General features: G+C 41.3%; 1 protein-coding gene across 4 annotated transcripts in view; it reads right to left on the bottom strand.

Annotated features, from left to right (window-relative positions):
- Positions 1–10,553: 10,553 nt before the first annotated feature.
- Positions 10,554–17,396, bottom strand: part of CDKL3 (cyclin dependent kinase like 3) — a 71,364-nt gene continuing 64,521 nt past the window's right edge. The window contains exons 12-13 of one of the 4 annotated variants that reach the window (XR_004430063.1): positions 11,757–11,851; positions 10,747–10,830 (exon numbers count right to left, since the gene is read on the bottom strand). Coding sequence is in view for 3 of the 4 variants with exons in the window: in XM_033181203.1 (XP_033037094.1) it covers positions 11,798–11,851; positions 14,709–14,818 (164 nt within the window). In the remaining variant the exon portion in view is untranslated. Of the gene's footprint in view, positions 10,831–11,528; positions 11,852–14,708; positions 14,819–17,396 lie in introns of those variants that run through there. The other 3 variants (XM_033181203.1, XM_033181202.1, XM_033181200.1) reach the window with 3 other exon arrangements.

Below are 17,396 nucleotides of genomic sequence, written 5' to 3'. Positions count from 1 at the left end.
TTGGTTTTTATCCACCTATCATAAGTGCATTCTTCTGGTTATCTAACCTCAGGATTACTTTTTCAGAAAAGAAGAAAAATCATCATAATCATCTGCCTCTAGACAGCCATCAGTCATGAACTTTCCCTAACCCTGCAGGAGGAGCAGGTGGGCAGTTAGGAGGTTAGTGAGATAGTAGGATATTTGATTTCTTTCTATACTTTTGCCTTTATTAAAATCAAAGAAGGCTTTCTTGCTGTCTTTTATCATCTTGTAATTTATGGCTCCCATATCACCTAAGATTTCTCAATTGCTTCCCTATGCAATACTGCTAATTGTTTTAGTAACCTGGTCCAATTTCCATTTAGAGCCCTTTAATTTACACTTTCTGAATGTAGCCAACTTTTCTTCTTCTTGGCATTCCTATGTCCTAGTGTAGTTGTTCCTATGTATATACAAGCATGTGTTTTAAAAGCCATGACTTTCTTGACCAGGCACGGTGGCTCATGCCTGTAATCGCAGCACTTCGAGAGGCCGAGGCAGGCAGATCACCTCAGGTCAGGAGTTCGAGACCAACCCAACCAACACAGCAAAACCCTGTCTCTACTAAAAAATATTAAAAATTAGCCAAGTATGGTGGTGCATACCTATAATCCTAGCTACTCGGGAGGCTGAGGCAGGAGAATCACTTGAACTTGGGAAGCGGAGGTTGCGGTGAACCAAGATCTTGTCACTGCACGTGAACCTGGTGACAGAGCGAGACTCTGTCTCAAAAAATAAAAAAAAAAATAAAAGCTCTACTTTCTTAACTTTGAATTTGAGGAAAATGTTGACTCTGCAACAGTCTACCATACTTGTGGCCTTAGTAGACACTGAAACTACACTTTAAACTATTTTTACTCAGACTCTGGAAATCAATCTTAGGGAGAATAGATGAAAAGTCTACAAGCTTGGAATATAAATAATAAACACAGAAATCAAGACGACTATATCTTTTTTCAAAGACTCTGAGATCTTTTTTTTTTTTTTTTTTTGAGACGGAGTCTCGCTCTGTAGTCCAGGCTGGAGTGCAGTGGCCGGATCTCACCTCACTGCAAGCTCCGCCTCCCGGGTTTACGCCATTCTCCTGCCTCAGCCTCCCGAGTAGCTGAGACTATAGGCGCCCGCCACCTCGCCTGGCTAGTTTTTTGTATTTTTTAGTAGAGACGGAGTTTCACCGTGTTAGCCAGGATGGTCTCGATCTCCTGACCTCATGATCCGCCCGTCTCGGCCTCCCAAAGTGCTGGGATTACAGGCTTGAGCCACCGCGCCCGGCCTATTATTTTTAACAGCTTTGGTAGGAGAATAATTGACATAAAATGAGGTGCACATATTTAAGTTTTTTGCGCCTCATTGCACCATCTACATTTTTGGGATGTGGGTTTTTGCTGTTGTTTTTTTTGAGGCATGTGCCACTGGCCCTGGCCAGGGACCATTTTTATATAAACTTTCTTTTTTTTTTTTTTTTGAGACGGAGTCTCGCTCTGTCGCCCAGGCTGGAGTGCAGTGGCCGGATCTCAGCTCACTGCAAGCTCCGCCTTCCGGGTTTACGCCATTCTCCTGCCTCAGCCTCCCGAGTAGCTGGGACTACAGGCGCCCGCCACCTCGCCCGGCTAATTTTTTTTATTTTTATTTTAGTAGAGACGGGGTTTCACCGTGTTAGCCAGGATGGTCTCGATCTCCTGACCTCGTGATCCGCCCGTCTCGACCTCCCAAAGTGCTGGGATTACAGGCTTGAGCCACTGCGCCCGGCCTCTGAGACCTATCTTAATGTCATCATGTTCTAGCCAAATGGATCATTTCCTTTTTCTTTTTTTTCTTTTCTTTCTTTCTCCTTCCTTCCTTCCTTCCTTCCTTCCTTCCTTCCTTCCTTCCTTCCTTCCTTCCTTCCTTCCTTTTATTTTCTTCTTCTTCTCTTCTTCTTCTTTCAAGATACAGGGTCTTACTATGCTGCCTAGTGGGGGCCTCGAACTCCTGGGTTCAAACGATCCTCTCACCTCACATTTTTCTTTTTTTTTTTTTTTTTTTTTTTTGAGACAGAGTCTCGCTCTCGCTCGGGCTGGAGTGCAGTGGCCGGATCTCAGCTCACTGCAAGCTCTGCCTCCCGGGTTTACGCCATTCTCCTGCCTCAGCCTCCTGAGTAGCTGGGACTACAGGCTCCCGCCACCTCGCCCGGCTAGTTTTTTTTTTTGTATTTTTTAGTAGAGACGGGGTTTCACCGTGTTAGCCAGGATGGTCTCGATCTCCTGACCTCGTGATCCACCCGTCTCGGCCTCCCAAAGTGCTGGGATTACAGGCTTGAGCCACCGCGCCCGGCCAACCTCACATTTTTCATTTGTTGTTGCTGTTCTTCTTCCCTCCCTCCCTTCCTCCCTTCCTTCATTCTCCTCCTTCTCCTCCTCCTTTTTTAAGTGATAGGGTATTGCTACATTGCCCAGGCCAACCTCAAATTCCTGGGCACAAGTGTTCCTCCCACCTCAGCCTCCCAAGTAGCTAGGACTACAGGTGCACACCATTACACCTGGCCTTTTTATTTTGATGTAAGCAACTCATTACTTCAACCATTTGCTTTAAAAAAGTGCTTTGTAAAAAAAGATTTACAAGATAGAATCATATGTGGAAAATGAAAACAGACCAGAAATGAGACATAAACACACTTGCCAGACCAACACCTTTTGACAGGTATTATTAGCCAATAAAATATCCACCCTACCAAGTACATTCATTGCTGATGTTTTATTATATTACTGGCAAAAAGTTCAAATGTCATCAGCAATTATGTAATAATTGATTATTATAATAATCAAAATAAGTACAAAAAATGTATGAGCAGGCTCCTACTTATAGAATAAGGGGACAACTTTCTGTCTCCATATCCACACCCTTAGGTATGGTCTTCAATTAAAACATCAGACAATACAATCAAGGTCAATTTACATAAAAAGAGCTATAACCTTTGGCAATTACTCTAAAAGTACTTTAAAATTTTTAAGATAAATGTCATTATGTTAGTCAATAGATCTCCATTATTCACAATGGTGACAAGATCTTCTTTAAGAACTCCATTTTTTTTTTTTTTTTTGAGATGGAGTTTTGCTCTTGTGGCCCAGGCTGGAGTGCAATGGTGTGATCTTGGCTCACTGCAACCTCTGCCTCCTGGGTTCAAGCTATTCTCCTGTCTCAGCCTCCCAAATAGCTGGGATTATAGGCACCCACCACCACACCCGGCTAATTTTTTTGTGTTTTTAGTAGAGATGGGGCTTCACCACGTTGTCCAGGCTGGTCTTGAACTCCTGACCTCAGGTGATCCACCCCCCGCCCCCTTAGCCTCCCAAAGTGCTGGGATTACAGGCATGAGCCACTGAGCCCAGCCTTATTAAGAACTCTTTAACTGAACTTCTAGTCATAGCCATGTTGGAGTAACAGGTATCGGCTTTACCTTAAGTAATAATAAAACTGTACAAAATATATAAAACAACTGTTTTCAGGCATGTGATAACAGGTAACGGTCAATTTTATCAGAAATATTATAGCTCTAAATATATATGCAGTTAATAATAGAGCTTCAAAATACATAAAGCAACTGATGAAAAGAGCAACAGACAAATCCACGATTATAATTGAGGATTTCAACAGCCTTCCCTCAGTAATGAATTCAAAAAGTAAACTGAAAATCAGTAAAGATATGAGACTTAAATGCACCATCAACCAACTTGACCTAATTGACATTTATGGAACACTACACCCATTTTCACCAGAATACACATTCTTCTCAAGTACAAATATTCACTAAGATAGACCATGTGCTAGGATATTAAAGAAAAATCAATGGCCGGGCGCGGTGGCTCAAGCCTGTAATCCCAGCACTTTGGGAGGCCGAGACGGGTGGATCACGAGGTCAGGAGATTGAGACCATCCTGGCTAACAAGGTGAAACCCCGTCTCTACTAAAAAATACAAAAAACTAGCCGTGCGAGGTGGCGGGCGCCTGTAGTCCCAGCTACTCAGGAGGCTGAGGCAGGAGAATGGCATGAACCCGAGAGGAGGAGCTTGCAGTGAGCTGAGATCCAGCCACTGCACTCCAGCCTGGGTGACAGAGCAAGACTCCATCTCAAAAAAAAAAAAAAAAAAAAAAAAGAAGAATCAATGGATTTAGAAGGATTAAAATAATATAGAGTATATTCTCTGACCACATTGAAATTGAATTAAAAATCAGTAACAGAAAGATATTTGGAACACCTCCAAATAGATGGTAATTAAAAACAGACTTCTAAATAAATGGATCAAAGAGAAAACAAAAAAGGAAGTTGGAAAATATTTTCACTGATGATAGGATAATAACATTTAAATTTGTGGGAAGCAGTTATAAAAGGAAATTTAAAGTTTTAAATGCTCACAGAAAAGAAAGGTCTCAAATCAATGACCTCAGTCTCCACCTTCAGAAGCTAGAAAAAGAAGAGCAAATTAAACCCAAAATGAATAGAAAGAAGAAACAATAAATGTAAAAACATAACTCAATAAAATAGAAAACAAACAATAGAAACAATAAAACAAAAAGTAGTTCTTTGAAAAGATTAGCAAAGTTGATAAACCTCTATCTAGACTTACCAATAAAAAAAAAGAAGAGAGAAAACACAAATTATCAATAACAGGAATAATAAAGGGAACATCACCATAGAGCCCACCAACTTAAAAATGATAAAGGAAAATATTAAACAATTTTATGCCAATACAATCAGCAACTTAGTTGGGATGAATGAATTCCTTGAAAGAGGCAAACAAACTGATACAAGGAGGAAAAGAAAATCTGAATATCTCTATTAAATAAATTAAGAAAATTAAGTTTGTATATTAAGATCCTTTCACAACGAAAACTCCAGGCCCTGTTGGCCTCACTGCCAATTTCTAACAAACATTTAAGGAGGAAATAAAACCAATCCTTCACAAATTCAGGAAACGGGGGAGTGCTGGGGGATGGGAGAATACTTCCCAACTCATTTTATGAAGCAACATTAACAAAGATAACAAAACTAGACAAGGACAATACAAGACAAAAATGAACCAAAATCCTTCATTAAAATATTAACCACTCCAGTGCTTTGGAAGGCCGAGGTGGAAGGATCACTTGAGGCCAGGAGTTTAAGACCAGCCTGGGCAACAAAGCAAGACCCTAACTCTACAAAAACAAAATTTAAATATTAGCTGGATAATGCAGTGTAAACTTGTAGTCCTAGCTACTTGGGAGGCTGAGTTAGGAGGACTGCTTGAGCCCAAGAGTTCAAGGCTGCAGTGAGCTATGATTGTGCCACTGCACTCCAACCTGGGCGACAGAGTAAGAACTTGTCTCTACAAAAAAAAATTTAAAAATAAAATAGGCCAGACACAGTGGTTTATGCCTGTAATCCCAGCCCTTTGGGAGGCTTAAGCAGAAGGACAGCTTAAGGCCAGGAGTTTAAGACCAGCTTGGACAACAAAGCAAGACTCCATCTCAACAAAAATAAGAAAATGAAAATTAGCTGGGCATGGGGCAAATGGCTGCAGTGACTGCTTGGGAGACTGAGGTAGGAGGATTGCTTGAGCCCAGGAGTTCAGGATCACAGTGAGCTATGATCACACGGCTGCACTCCGGCCTGGGCCACAGAGTAAGAATCTGTCTCAAAAAAAAAAAAAAAAAAAAAGAAGTAAAATATTTATCAATTGAATCCAATAATATATAAAAAGAATCAAATGGATTTTAATCCCAGGAATGTAGGGTTGATTTAACATTCAAATGTCAATTAATATAATTCATATTAACAAAAAGAAGGAAGGAAAATCATAAGACCATCTCAATAGATGAAGAAAGGGCATTTGACAAAATTCAACACCCATTCATGGTAAAGACTCAGGAAACTGGAACAGAGGGAACCTTCCTCAATCTAATAAAGGTAATCTACATAAGACCTATAGCTAGCATCATACTTAGTGGAATAAAAATGCTTTCCCTCTGATACAGGAAAAAAAGCAAATGTCCACTGTCATGACTTCTGCTCAACATTGTATCACAAACACCAGCCAGTGCAATAAGGCAAGAAAAAGTAATAAAGGCATAAACACTGGAAAAGAAGAAGTGAAACTATTATTATCTGCAGATGTCATGATTGCCTATATAGGGAGGCATCCTATATAGGCCAATTTATATAGGAAATCCTAAAAATAAACAAAGAAGATGAAGAAGAATAAAGGAAGGTAGGAAGGAAGGAAGGGAAGGAGTCAGCCTGGAGCAAAGTGGCGCGATCTTGGTTCACTGCAACCCCCACCTCCCAGGTTCAAGCAATTATCCTGCCTCAGCCTCCCAAGTAGCTGGGATTACAGGTGCCTGCCACCACACAGAGCTAATTTTTTTAATTTTTAGTACAGACAGGGTTTCACCATGTTGGCCAGGCTGCCTTCAACTCCTGACCTCAAGTGATCTGCCTGCCTCGGCCTCCAGAAATGCTAGGATTACAGGTGTGAGCCACCAAGCCCAGCCTTGATATTGTTAAGATATCCATTCTCAAATTGATGTATAGATTTAACACAATCCCATCAAAATTCCAGTAGGCATTTTTGTAGAAATTGACTCCTGAAAATGGACAATCTTTGATATTGGTGTAAGGATCAACAAATATATACATAAAACAGGCAATCAGCAGATTTATACCTGCTTAACCTACCACAGGAATAACTCTTAATTACCCTAGAGGAGCAGTTACTTTTGCACCAACCTAAGAGTTGCTGAGGCCACCAGGGAGTCTGTTAGAAAGGTATATATATATATTTTTTTTTTGAGGCGGAGTCTTGCTCTGTCGCCCAGGCTGGAGTGCAGTGGCCAGATCTCAGCTCACTGCAAGCTCCGCCTCCCGGGTTCCCGCCATTCTCCTGCCTCAGCCTCCCAAGTAACTGGGACTACAGGCGCCCGCCACTCGCCCGGCTAGTTTTTTGTATTTTTAGTAGAGACGGGGTTTCACTGTGTTCGCCAGGATGGTCTTGATCTCCTGACCTTGTGATCCGCCCGTCTCGGCCTCCCAAAGTGCTGGGATTACAGGCTTGAGCCACCGCGCCCGGCCCAGAAAGGTATATTATGTATAACCTCAGCTATCAATTCTAATTAAGCTTTTTCGAGATTAACAGAGATCACAATATTATAATAAATTATGTTTTCCTTTGTTTTTCATGTTTCTTTAGTAAATATAAAATTGGTAGAGTCCTGGTAAAACACTAGGTAATCCAATTTAATTATTTTTTGAAGAACAGGAAAATTCAGAATTTTGGTAGTGCTGGGTTGTACATTGTATACTTTATGAAATAGAACAAGTCTGTACCACATAGAAGGCATCATCAGATGGAACTAGGAAACTGGAAGAGTGCTGACAATTTTTTATTTTTTATTTTTTTAGATGGAGTCTTGCTCTGTTGCCCAGGCTGGAGTGCAGTAGTGGCATAATCTCGGCTCACTGCAACCTCCACCTCCTGGGTTCACACCATTCTCCTGCCTCAGCCTCCCGAGTAGCTGGGACAACAGGCGCCCGCCACCATGACAGGCGCCCGCCACCACGCCTGCCAATTTTTTGTATTTTTTAGTAGAGACAGGGTTTCACCATGTTAGCCAGGATGGTCTCGATCTCCCGACCTTGTGATCTGCCTGCCTCGGCCTCCCAAAGCGCTGGGATTACAGGCATGAGCCACCATGCCCAGCTGAGTGCTGACAATTATTTAACAGAATATGTCATCCAAAAGACCACCAAGATGGCTAAATAGTAGAAAAAGGGAGTTTTATTGGTGATATCAGTTTGCAAACCAGGAAGAGATAAACCTCCAGCATGGACTGAAGGTGCTTTCTCTTCAAAGAGGAAAAGAGCAGGCTGGGTTTTGTGCCTCACAGGGCCTGTACAACACAAGAGAGTCATACATATTCAGCAGGTTTGCGGGGAAAGTTATACATATTTATGAGAGGAACAGAGCACATGTGCAATGGGCAAACACATATAAATGTAATATACATCCCATGTTCACTTTGGAATGGGACTTTAAGCATTAAGATGAGGTAGAATTTGTCTCTTTACATCAAAAGGTGAACTATAAGACATAAAGACAGTTTGTGCAGTCTCTATAAACTGGCTGAAACTTACTTAAGGTCTATAGTTGCTTATCAGGAAAGAATGTTTGTGTCCAGGCGTGCTGGCTTATGCCTGTAATCCCAACACTTTGGGAGGCTTTTTTTGTGAGAGGATTGCTTGAGGTCAGGAGTTCAAAACCAGCCTGGGCAGCAGAACAAGACTCTGTCTCTACACACACACACACACACACACACACACACACACACACGGATCTCTATCCAATCAGAGGTATAGCAGTCTAGGTTGTAAATCAGGATTAGGAATTTGCCTCACAGCTTGTGTTGTTAGGGAGTTTAGCAAGAGTGTGGTTTTTCTTTTTCTTTTCTTTCTTTTTTTTCTTTTTCTTTTTTTTTTTTTTTTTAGACGTCGTCTCACTCTTGTCTTCCAGGCAGGAGTGCAGTGGCCCCATCCAGCTCACTGCAACCTCTGCCTCTTGGGTTCAAGCGATTCTCCTGCCTCAGGCTCCCAAGTAGAGTAGTTGGGATTACAGGCACGTACCACCACACCCAGCTAATTTCTGTATTTTTACTAGAGACAAGGTTTTGCCATGTTGGTCAGGCTGTTTTCGAAGTCCTGACCTCAGGTGATCTGCCTGCCTTGGCCTCTCAAAGTGCTGGGATCATAGGCGTGAGCCACTGCGCCCAGCAACAGTGTGATTTTTCTTTTTTTTTTTTTTTTTTTGAGACGGAGTCTCACTCTGCCGCCCAGGCTGGAGTACAGTGGCCGGATCTCAGCTCACTGCAAGCTCCGCCTCCTGGGTTCACGCCATTCTCCTGCCTCAGCCTCCTGAGTAGCTGGGACTATAGGCGCCCGCCACCACGCCCGGCTAATTTTTTGTATTTTTAGTAGAGACGGGGTTTCACTGTGGTCTCGATCTCCTGACCTTGTGATCCGCCCGCCTCGGCCTCCCAAAGTGCTGGGATTACAGGCGTGAGCCACCGCGCCCGGCCCACTTTTTTTTTTTTTTGAGACGGAGTCTTGCTCTGTTGCCCAGGCTGGAGTGCAGTGGCCGGATCTCAGCTCACTGCAAGCTCCGCCTCCCGGGTTCACGCTATTCTCCTGCCTCAGCCTCCAGAGTAGCTGGGACTACAGGCGCCCGCCACCTCGCCCGGCTAGTTGTTTTTGTATTTTTTAGTAGATATGGGGTTTCACCGTGTTTGCCAGGATGGTCTCGATCTCCTGACCTCGTGATCCGCCCGTCTCGGCCTCCCAAAGTGCTGGGATTATAGGCGTGAGCCACCGCGCCCGGCCTAAGAGTGTGATTTTTCTTACAGCCTAGGAGTTTAGAACGTTGTCATGCCAGCTCAGACCTGAACCCTCAACCCAGAGGTAACTTCTGTTTCCTTAATGTTAGGGTCCATCTTAGTTGATAAAGGGGCATCTATTTTGGTCTCTCAGATCACAGATAAAACAATTTAACATTTGAATACCATATTATTTTTAAATATTTTATAAACATTATACATTTTCTTTATTTTTAGATCAGAGATGCTGCTAAATTATAAATAAGTGCTTTCATTGCCGACCAATAGAACATATTAACCATGTAATGTAATGATAGCTTTTTTTTTTTTTTTTTCTTTCTTTTTTTTTTTTTTTTTTTTTTGAGACAGAGTTTCGCCCTTGTTGCCCAGGCTAGAGTGCAATGGCGCAATCTCGTTTCACTGCAACCTCTACCTCCTGGGTTCAAGCGATTCTCATGCTTCAGCCTACCGAGTAGCTGGGATTACAGGCATGTGCCACCACACCCAGCTAATTTTTGTATTATTAGTAGAGACGAGCTTTTTCCATGCTGGTCAGGCTGGTCTCAAACTCCTGACCTCAGGTGATCTGCCCACCTCAGCCTCCCAAAGTGCTGGGATTATAGGCGTGAGCCACTGTGCCCAACCATGAATAGCGTGTGTGTGTGTGTGTGTGTGTGTGTTTTGAGACAGAGTATTGCTCTTGTCACCCTGGTTGGAGTGCAGTGGCATGATCTTGACTCTGCAACCTTGGCCTCCCGGATTCAAGTGATTCTCCTGTTTCAGCCTCCCGAGTAGCTGGGATTACAGGCGTGCACCACCACACCCAGCTAATTTTTGCATTTTTAGTAGAGATGGGGTTCCACCATGTTGGTCAGGCTGGTTTCGAACTCCTGACCTCAAGTGATCCGCCCGCCTCAGCCTCCCAAAGTGCTGGGATTACGGGCATGAGCCATTGCAACCAATCACAAACAGCTTTTAAAACAATGGCTCAAATATTTTATTAAGAACTTATTTAAAGAGGCCTATGTGTTATAGGAGATAACTGACTCGAGGTTATGTGGCTATGAGAAGGCAGAGATCATTAAGTATAAGTACAGTTTGTATCATGTCATGGCATGTGTTACCCACTCAGTAATCATGGCAAAAAAAAGAAATAGGCAGAGAAAAGATGACTTTATAATTCCAAATCAAATTATCACATCAACAGAGTCTTAAAAGGGAGAAGAAAACAGTAAAGGCTTTGCTAACGAAAAAAAGTTGGATGATGCTCATGCACTTGGATGGCTGTCTCACATCACATTTCTATTGTAGATAAATAAAAAGGGAAGAGTTGTCATCTTGTATTTTTAGGACTATTTAAAAGAAAAGACACTACCAGAAAAAAAACCTGTTTCTCTTCAAATTCTTCCCCTCACAATGGCCATCTCCACCCTAAAAATAGAAACCAAGCTAGTAAGAATCAGGGACTAGAATGTAAATATATACTACCAAAACTCTGACTTTATTAATGCTAAATTACATATAAATCACTAAATTATAAACATGCTAGTCAAGCCAAAAGATTTGCTTCAATGCCTTGCTCAACTTCCATCCTTTTTTTTGCGGGGGTGGTGCGGCGGGATGGAGTCTCTCTCTGTTGCCTAGGCTGGAGTGCAGTGGCATGATCTTAGCTCACTACAATCTCCGCCTCCCGGGTTCAAGCAATTCTTCTGCCTCAGCCTTTGAGTAGCTGGGATTACTGGTGTGCGCCACCATGCCCGGCTAATTTTTTGCATTTTTAGTAGAGATGGGGTTTCACCATGCTGGCCAGACTGGTCTTGAACTCCTGGCCTCATGATCCACCTGCCTCAGCCACCCAAAGTGCTGGGATTACAGGCGTGAGCCACTGTGCCCGACCAATTTCCATCCTTTTAAACAATCTTCATGATATATTTAAATACTGCCCCAGAAAGTTCAGTGTGAAGCCAAACCCATGTTGTATGCTTATCAAATATATTTGTTTGCTCAGGGGATCTTGCTTTATTACATATTTAGAAACTTTTCCTTCTGTAATTATAAAGCTCTAAACCAATGCTAAGAATGACCACTAATCAAGTATGATTGAAATAACAGGTGATCAGATAAAATTATATGACTAAATGTAAGCTGAAATTTTATTAGGATGTACCAGTCAGGTAGTTTTTATAAATTCATGCTCAAATTAAGAAAACATGAATAATTTAAAGATTAATAAATTTAAAAACAAATTTAGGTGAATGTACATATAACTAACAGGATTTACAATATATCTGTAGAATTCTCTAGTTAGTATTTTTGTGTATGTAACATTAATAAAAAGGATTTTTTTAAAACCATACAGTGATTCTGGGATTCCCTGAATTTTCAGCTGCTGCATTTTCTACTCTACATCTGGCAGATTCGTCTTCCTTTCAGTTTGTGCATTTCCTGTATTCTAAAAAGTAAATAGAAACAGGTCTTTAATTGAGGACATGGTGAGTCTTTGGCTAAGGAAATACAGCCAGAGATAAATACTTGTACTTTGCCCCTACGGGTTGTTTCATAAGATACAGGGAAACTCTTTAGCAATGCATTCCTTATTATTATCATCCAACAAAACAAAAGGTGGCCTTTGTATGGACTCTTTTCTCTCTTGCCTAACTCACTCATTCACAGTAATTTAGAGTCTCTCTCTGGTTATAAAACCTAATTAATGCATGCATGCACATTTAAGATGCCTGAAATAGTTTAAAGTAAACCTGGCAAGGCGTGGTGGCTCACACCTGTAATCCCAGCACTTTGGGAGGTTGAGGAAGGCAGATTACCTGAGGTCAGGAGTTCAAGATGAGCCTGGACAACATGGTGAAACCCCGTCTCTACTAAAAATACAAAAATTAGCCAGGCGTGGTGGTGGGCGCCTGTAATCCCAGCTACTCAGAAGGCTGAGACAGGAAAATTGCTTGAACCCAGGAGGCGGAGGTTGCAGTGAGCCAATATCACACCACTATACTCCAGCCTGGGTGGCTGAGTGAGAGTCTGTCTCAATAAATAAATAAATAAATAAATAAATAATAATAAAGCAAGTAAACCTGAGAAGTGCTGGGATCTGATTGTATAATTCAAAAACCAAGTCAATACAGAGCCAAAAATAGAAAAAATAACTAGCAATTCCCTATCTTATGTTTTTAAAAATATGTCATATTCTCTTATGCTCTAAAATAAACTACAGACTCAAAATTTAAGACATCTTCTTAATTCTGACATTTATTAAAACCAGTTGTACTAGCCTTATATGCAATTTCAGTCACTTGTCAGAGCTGCATTTGAATGAGCAGTACAAATAAACTATAACAAACACTGATGACTTCATTTTTTTCTGGAGTTCTATAGCATATGAACAAGAAGATGTTTTCCCTTCGTAATTTATTATTTATCCTAAAAATCACAGAAGGATCTTTTTTCCTGCAGAGTTCCTTTTTTCCTGGACTAGAAAGTAATTTTAGTTCCTGGGGACTTTCATAGGACAACGGGATAAACATGAGGCACATTAATAGTCTGCCTACCTCAGGAGCCCTAACTCACCCAAATCATTGAAAAAATGTGAAATGGTATGCTGTGCAACATGCTGTGACATGAGTATGTCACCCAAATTTAAAAGTTTAAAGCCATCTTATTACTTTTTATAATGAACTGAAAGATGACTATTAATGGCTTTCTTTCTTTCTTTTTCTTTTCTTTCTTTTTTTTTTTTTTTTTGAGACAGAGTCTTGCTCTTGTTGTCCAGGCTGGAGTGCAATGGTTTGATCTCAGCTCACTGCAACCTCCGCCTCCCAGGTTCAAGCACCTGCCTCAGCCTCCCGATTAGCTGGGATTACAGGCATGCGCCACCATGCCCAGCTAATTTGTGTATTTTTAGTAGAGACATGGTTTCACCACATTGGCCAGGCTGGTCTTAAACTCCTGACTTCAGGTGATCCACCCTCTTCAGCCTCCCAAAGTGCTGGGATTACAGGTGTGAGCCACTGTGCCCGGCCTAATGGCGTTCTTGTTCTACAACATTTCTTTTCTGCAAAGTGGACTGTGGAGTTCTTAACAAGCTCTAGACCAAGACTAAAGAGATAGCCCTAAATGTCACAGTGAGAATACATCTAATAGTGTCTGATAACCCTCTTATCCAAATATTATAGAGATGAAGTAGCCTTGTTAAAATGCCTTCTTACGGAGTTTCAGATTTTTTTAAACATTTTTAATTTTTGAGATTTTCTTAATAAGTATATACGAATTTTATCATGAGTAAAACTGTAATAAATTTTATTTTTTAAAAAAATAGAGATTGGGCCGGGTACAGTGGCTTACGCCTGTAATCCCAGCACTTTGGGAGCCCAAGGTGGGCAGATCACGAGGTCAGGAGATCGAGACCACCTGGCTAACACAGTGAAACCCCATCTCTACCAAAAATATTAAAAAAAAAAAAAAATTAGCCAGGCGTGGTGGTGGGTGCCTATAGTCCCAGCTACTCAGGAGGCTGAGGCAGGAGAATGGTGTGAACCCAGGGAGGCAGAGGTTGCAGTGAGCCAAGATTGCGCCACTACACTCCAGCCTGGGCGACAGAGCGAGATTCTGTCTCAAAAAGAAAAAAACAAAAACAAAAACAGAAGTTGATAAATCACATACAGAGATGACCTCACAAGTGCAGAACAGGAGGCCATCAATATGATTTAATTCAGTGGGCGCTCGGCACAATCTCTTTCTCTTAAAAGAGTGTCTTTATAGAGCATTCATTTGGATGTTACAGGCTTCAAAATTTTCAAATAAAATTTAAGAATCTCTCTGGTGGGTAGGGACTGGGAATATTTCAACAAGATTACCTGATAGTTAGCTGAGAGCAAATATTTGTTAAAATAGGACAGTAGGCAGACAGCAGAGATAGACAGGGGAATAAACTGGAGGGAAAACAAGAAGGAAGGAAGAGGCTTTAAGACAGAGACACACGTGCTTGTGGCCATATAACTGTATATTTATACCATTATTCATTTTCACTAGTCTGGCTTACCTGCCTGATATCTGACATTATACACAATATAGATACTATTTTCCCCAGGTGCCATGCATTCTAATTATTCAACATTACCCACCAAAAAATAACTTTTAGAAACTTTTATTAATGGGCTATTCTAGGAAAATACAGATCTGTTTATTGAGTTCAAAGATTATAAAACTTCGAATTTTTATATAGCTTTCCAATAGTAATAACTAAATTTATACACTGAGTCAAGTTCTCTAAACAACATGCCTTAGTAAAAGCTATACACAAAAAGAGTTATCTCTTGTTTTTCTTGGTTTTGATCCACATTAAGTAAAGTTGGTATCTTACATGAATCTGTTTTCTTTGACTCCCTCTTCAGCATTTTTATCTGTTTAACTTTTGTAAAAATATACAAAACAATGAAAATTTGTTATTCCTACTTTGAAATTTTACTTTCCAAGAATTTCAAATAGAGATTCTGATATCCACTAAGTCAGTTTCTCAGTTTATTACAAAGGAACAAGTTATGAGTTATAATGGTAAAATATGGTAAATTATTTGTTTTATAACTTTACAAATAGTCTACTAAATATAAAAATAAGACTTTTATTTTATTTTATTATTCTCAGTGTAACTGTTTTTTTTTTTTTTTTTTTTTTTTTTGAGGCAGAGTCTTGCTCTGTTGCCTGGACTGGAGTGCAGTGGCCGGATCTCAGCTCACTGCAAGCTCCGCCTCCCGGGTTTACGCCATTCTCCTGCCTCAGTCTCCCGAGTAGCTGGGACTACAGGCGCCCGCCACCTCGCCCGGCTAGTTTTTGTATTTTTAGTAGAGACGGGGTTTCACCGTGTTAGCCAAGATGGTCTCGATCTCCTGACCTCGTGATCCGCCCGTCTCGGCCTCCCAAAGTGCTGGGATTACAGGCTTGAGCCACCACGCCCGGCCGTATTCTCAGTGTAACTTAAGTGGATCAGAAAATTCCTCTTGAACTGTACAAGGATTATATTCTTGCTATTATATTAACTTTTCACAAGGTGTCACTGTTCTTCAAAGAAACATAAGAACATTTATTCAAGACAAAAGTGTGTTCATTCTGAGATAAATCTTAAGTTTATAAATCTTTTTTTTTTTTTGAGATGGAGTCTCACTCTGTCACCCAGGCTGGAGTGCAGTGGCGCAATCTTGTCTCACTGCAACCTCTGCCTTCCAGTTTCAAGCAATTTTCCTGCCTCAGCCTCCCAAGTAGCAGGGATTACAGGCATGAGCCACCACACCTGGCTAATAGAGATGGGGTTTTGCCATACTGGCCAGGGTGGTCTCAAATTACTGACCTCAGGTGATCCACCCACCTTGGCATCCCAAAGTGCTGGGATTACAGGTGTGAGCCACCATGCTCAGCCTATAAATCTTATATATTTAATCCTTGGATGCCCAAAATACATATAATATTTCTGCTACTATATGGGTAAATGATCATGAAGAAACATAGAAAGGCAATTTACTCCAGGTCATATACTAAACCAGATTTCTCAAATACTGCTCTAACATTTCAACAACATTGAGCTAATAAGAAATTCAACTTTGCAGCCAGCTGCAATGGCTTATGCCTGTAATTCTAGCACTTTGGGAGGGCAAGGCAGGTGGATCACCTGAGGTCAGGAGTTCGAGACCAGCCTGGCCAAAATGATAAAACCCGTCTCTACTAAAAATACAAAAAATAGCCAGGCGTGGTGGCGGGCACCTGTAGTCCCAGCTACTCAGGAGGCTAGGCACGAGAATCACTTGAACCCAGGAGGTGGTGGTTGCAATGAGCTGAGATTGCAACACTGTACTCCAGCCTGGGTGGCAGAGTGAGACTCTGTTTTTTTCTTTTTTTTTTTTTTTGTTTGTTTTTTTTGTTTTTTTTTTTTTTTTAGAGACGGAGTCTCGCTCTGTCACCCGGGCTGGAGTGCAGTGGCCGGATCTCAGCTCACTGCAAGCTCCACCTCCTGGGTTCACGCCATTCTCCTGCCTCAGCCTCCCGAGTAGCTGGGACTACAGGCGCCCGCCACCTCGCCCGGCTAGTTTTTTGTATTTATTAGTAGAGACGGGGTTTCACCATGTTAGCCAGGATGGTCTTGATCTCCTGACCTCGTGATCCGCCCGTCTCGGCCTCCCAAAGTGCTGGGATTACAGGCTTGAGCCACCGCGCCCGGCCGAGACTCTGTTTTAAAAAAAAAAATAAATAAGCAAATTCAGCAAAGTCTCAGGATACAAAATCAATATGCAAAAATCATAAGCATTCTTATATACCAGTAACAGACAAACAGAGAGCCAAATCATGAACGAACTCCCATTCACAATAGCTTCAAAGAGAATAAAATACCTAGGAATCCAACTTACAAGGGATGTAAAGGACCTCTTCAAGGAGGACTACAAACCACTGCTCAGTGAAATCAAAGAGGACACAAACAAATGGAAGAACATACCATGCTCATGGATAGGAAGAATCAATATCATGAAAATGGCCATACTGCCCAAGGTAATTTATAGATTCAATGCCATCCCCATTAAGCTACCAATTACTTTCTTCACAGAATTGGAAAAAACTGCTTTAGAGTTCATATGGAATCAAAAAAGACCTTGCATTGCCAAGACAATCCTAAGCCAAAAGAACAAAGCTGGAGGCATCACGCCACCTGACTTCAAACTATACTACAAGGCTACAGTAACCAAAACAGCATGGTACTGGTACCAAAACAAAGATATAGACCAATGGAACAGAACAGAGCCCTCAGAATTAATACCACACATCTACAGCCATCTGATCTTTGACAAACCTGACAGAAGCAAGAAATGGGGAAAGGATTCTCTATTTAATAAATGGTGCTGGGAAAATTGGCTAGCCATAAGTAGAAAGTGAAACTGGATCCTTTCCTTACTCCTTATATGAAAATTAATTCAAGATGGATTAGAGACTTAAATGTTAGATCTAAA

Source organism: Trachypithecus francoisi, unplaced genomic scaffold, assembly GCF_009764315.1.
Source record: "Trachypithecus francoisi isolate TF-2019V2 unplaced genomic scaffold, Tfra_2.0 Lachesis_group2, whole genome shotgun sequence".
NCBI classification, from domain to species: Eukaryota; Metazoa; Chordata; class Mammalia; order Primates; family Cercopithecidae; genus Trachypithecus; species Trachypithecus francoisi.
This window is presented reverse-complemented; position numbering and strand designations above follow the sequence as displayed.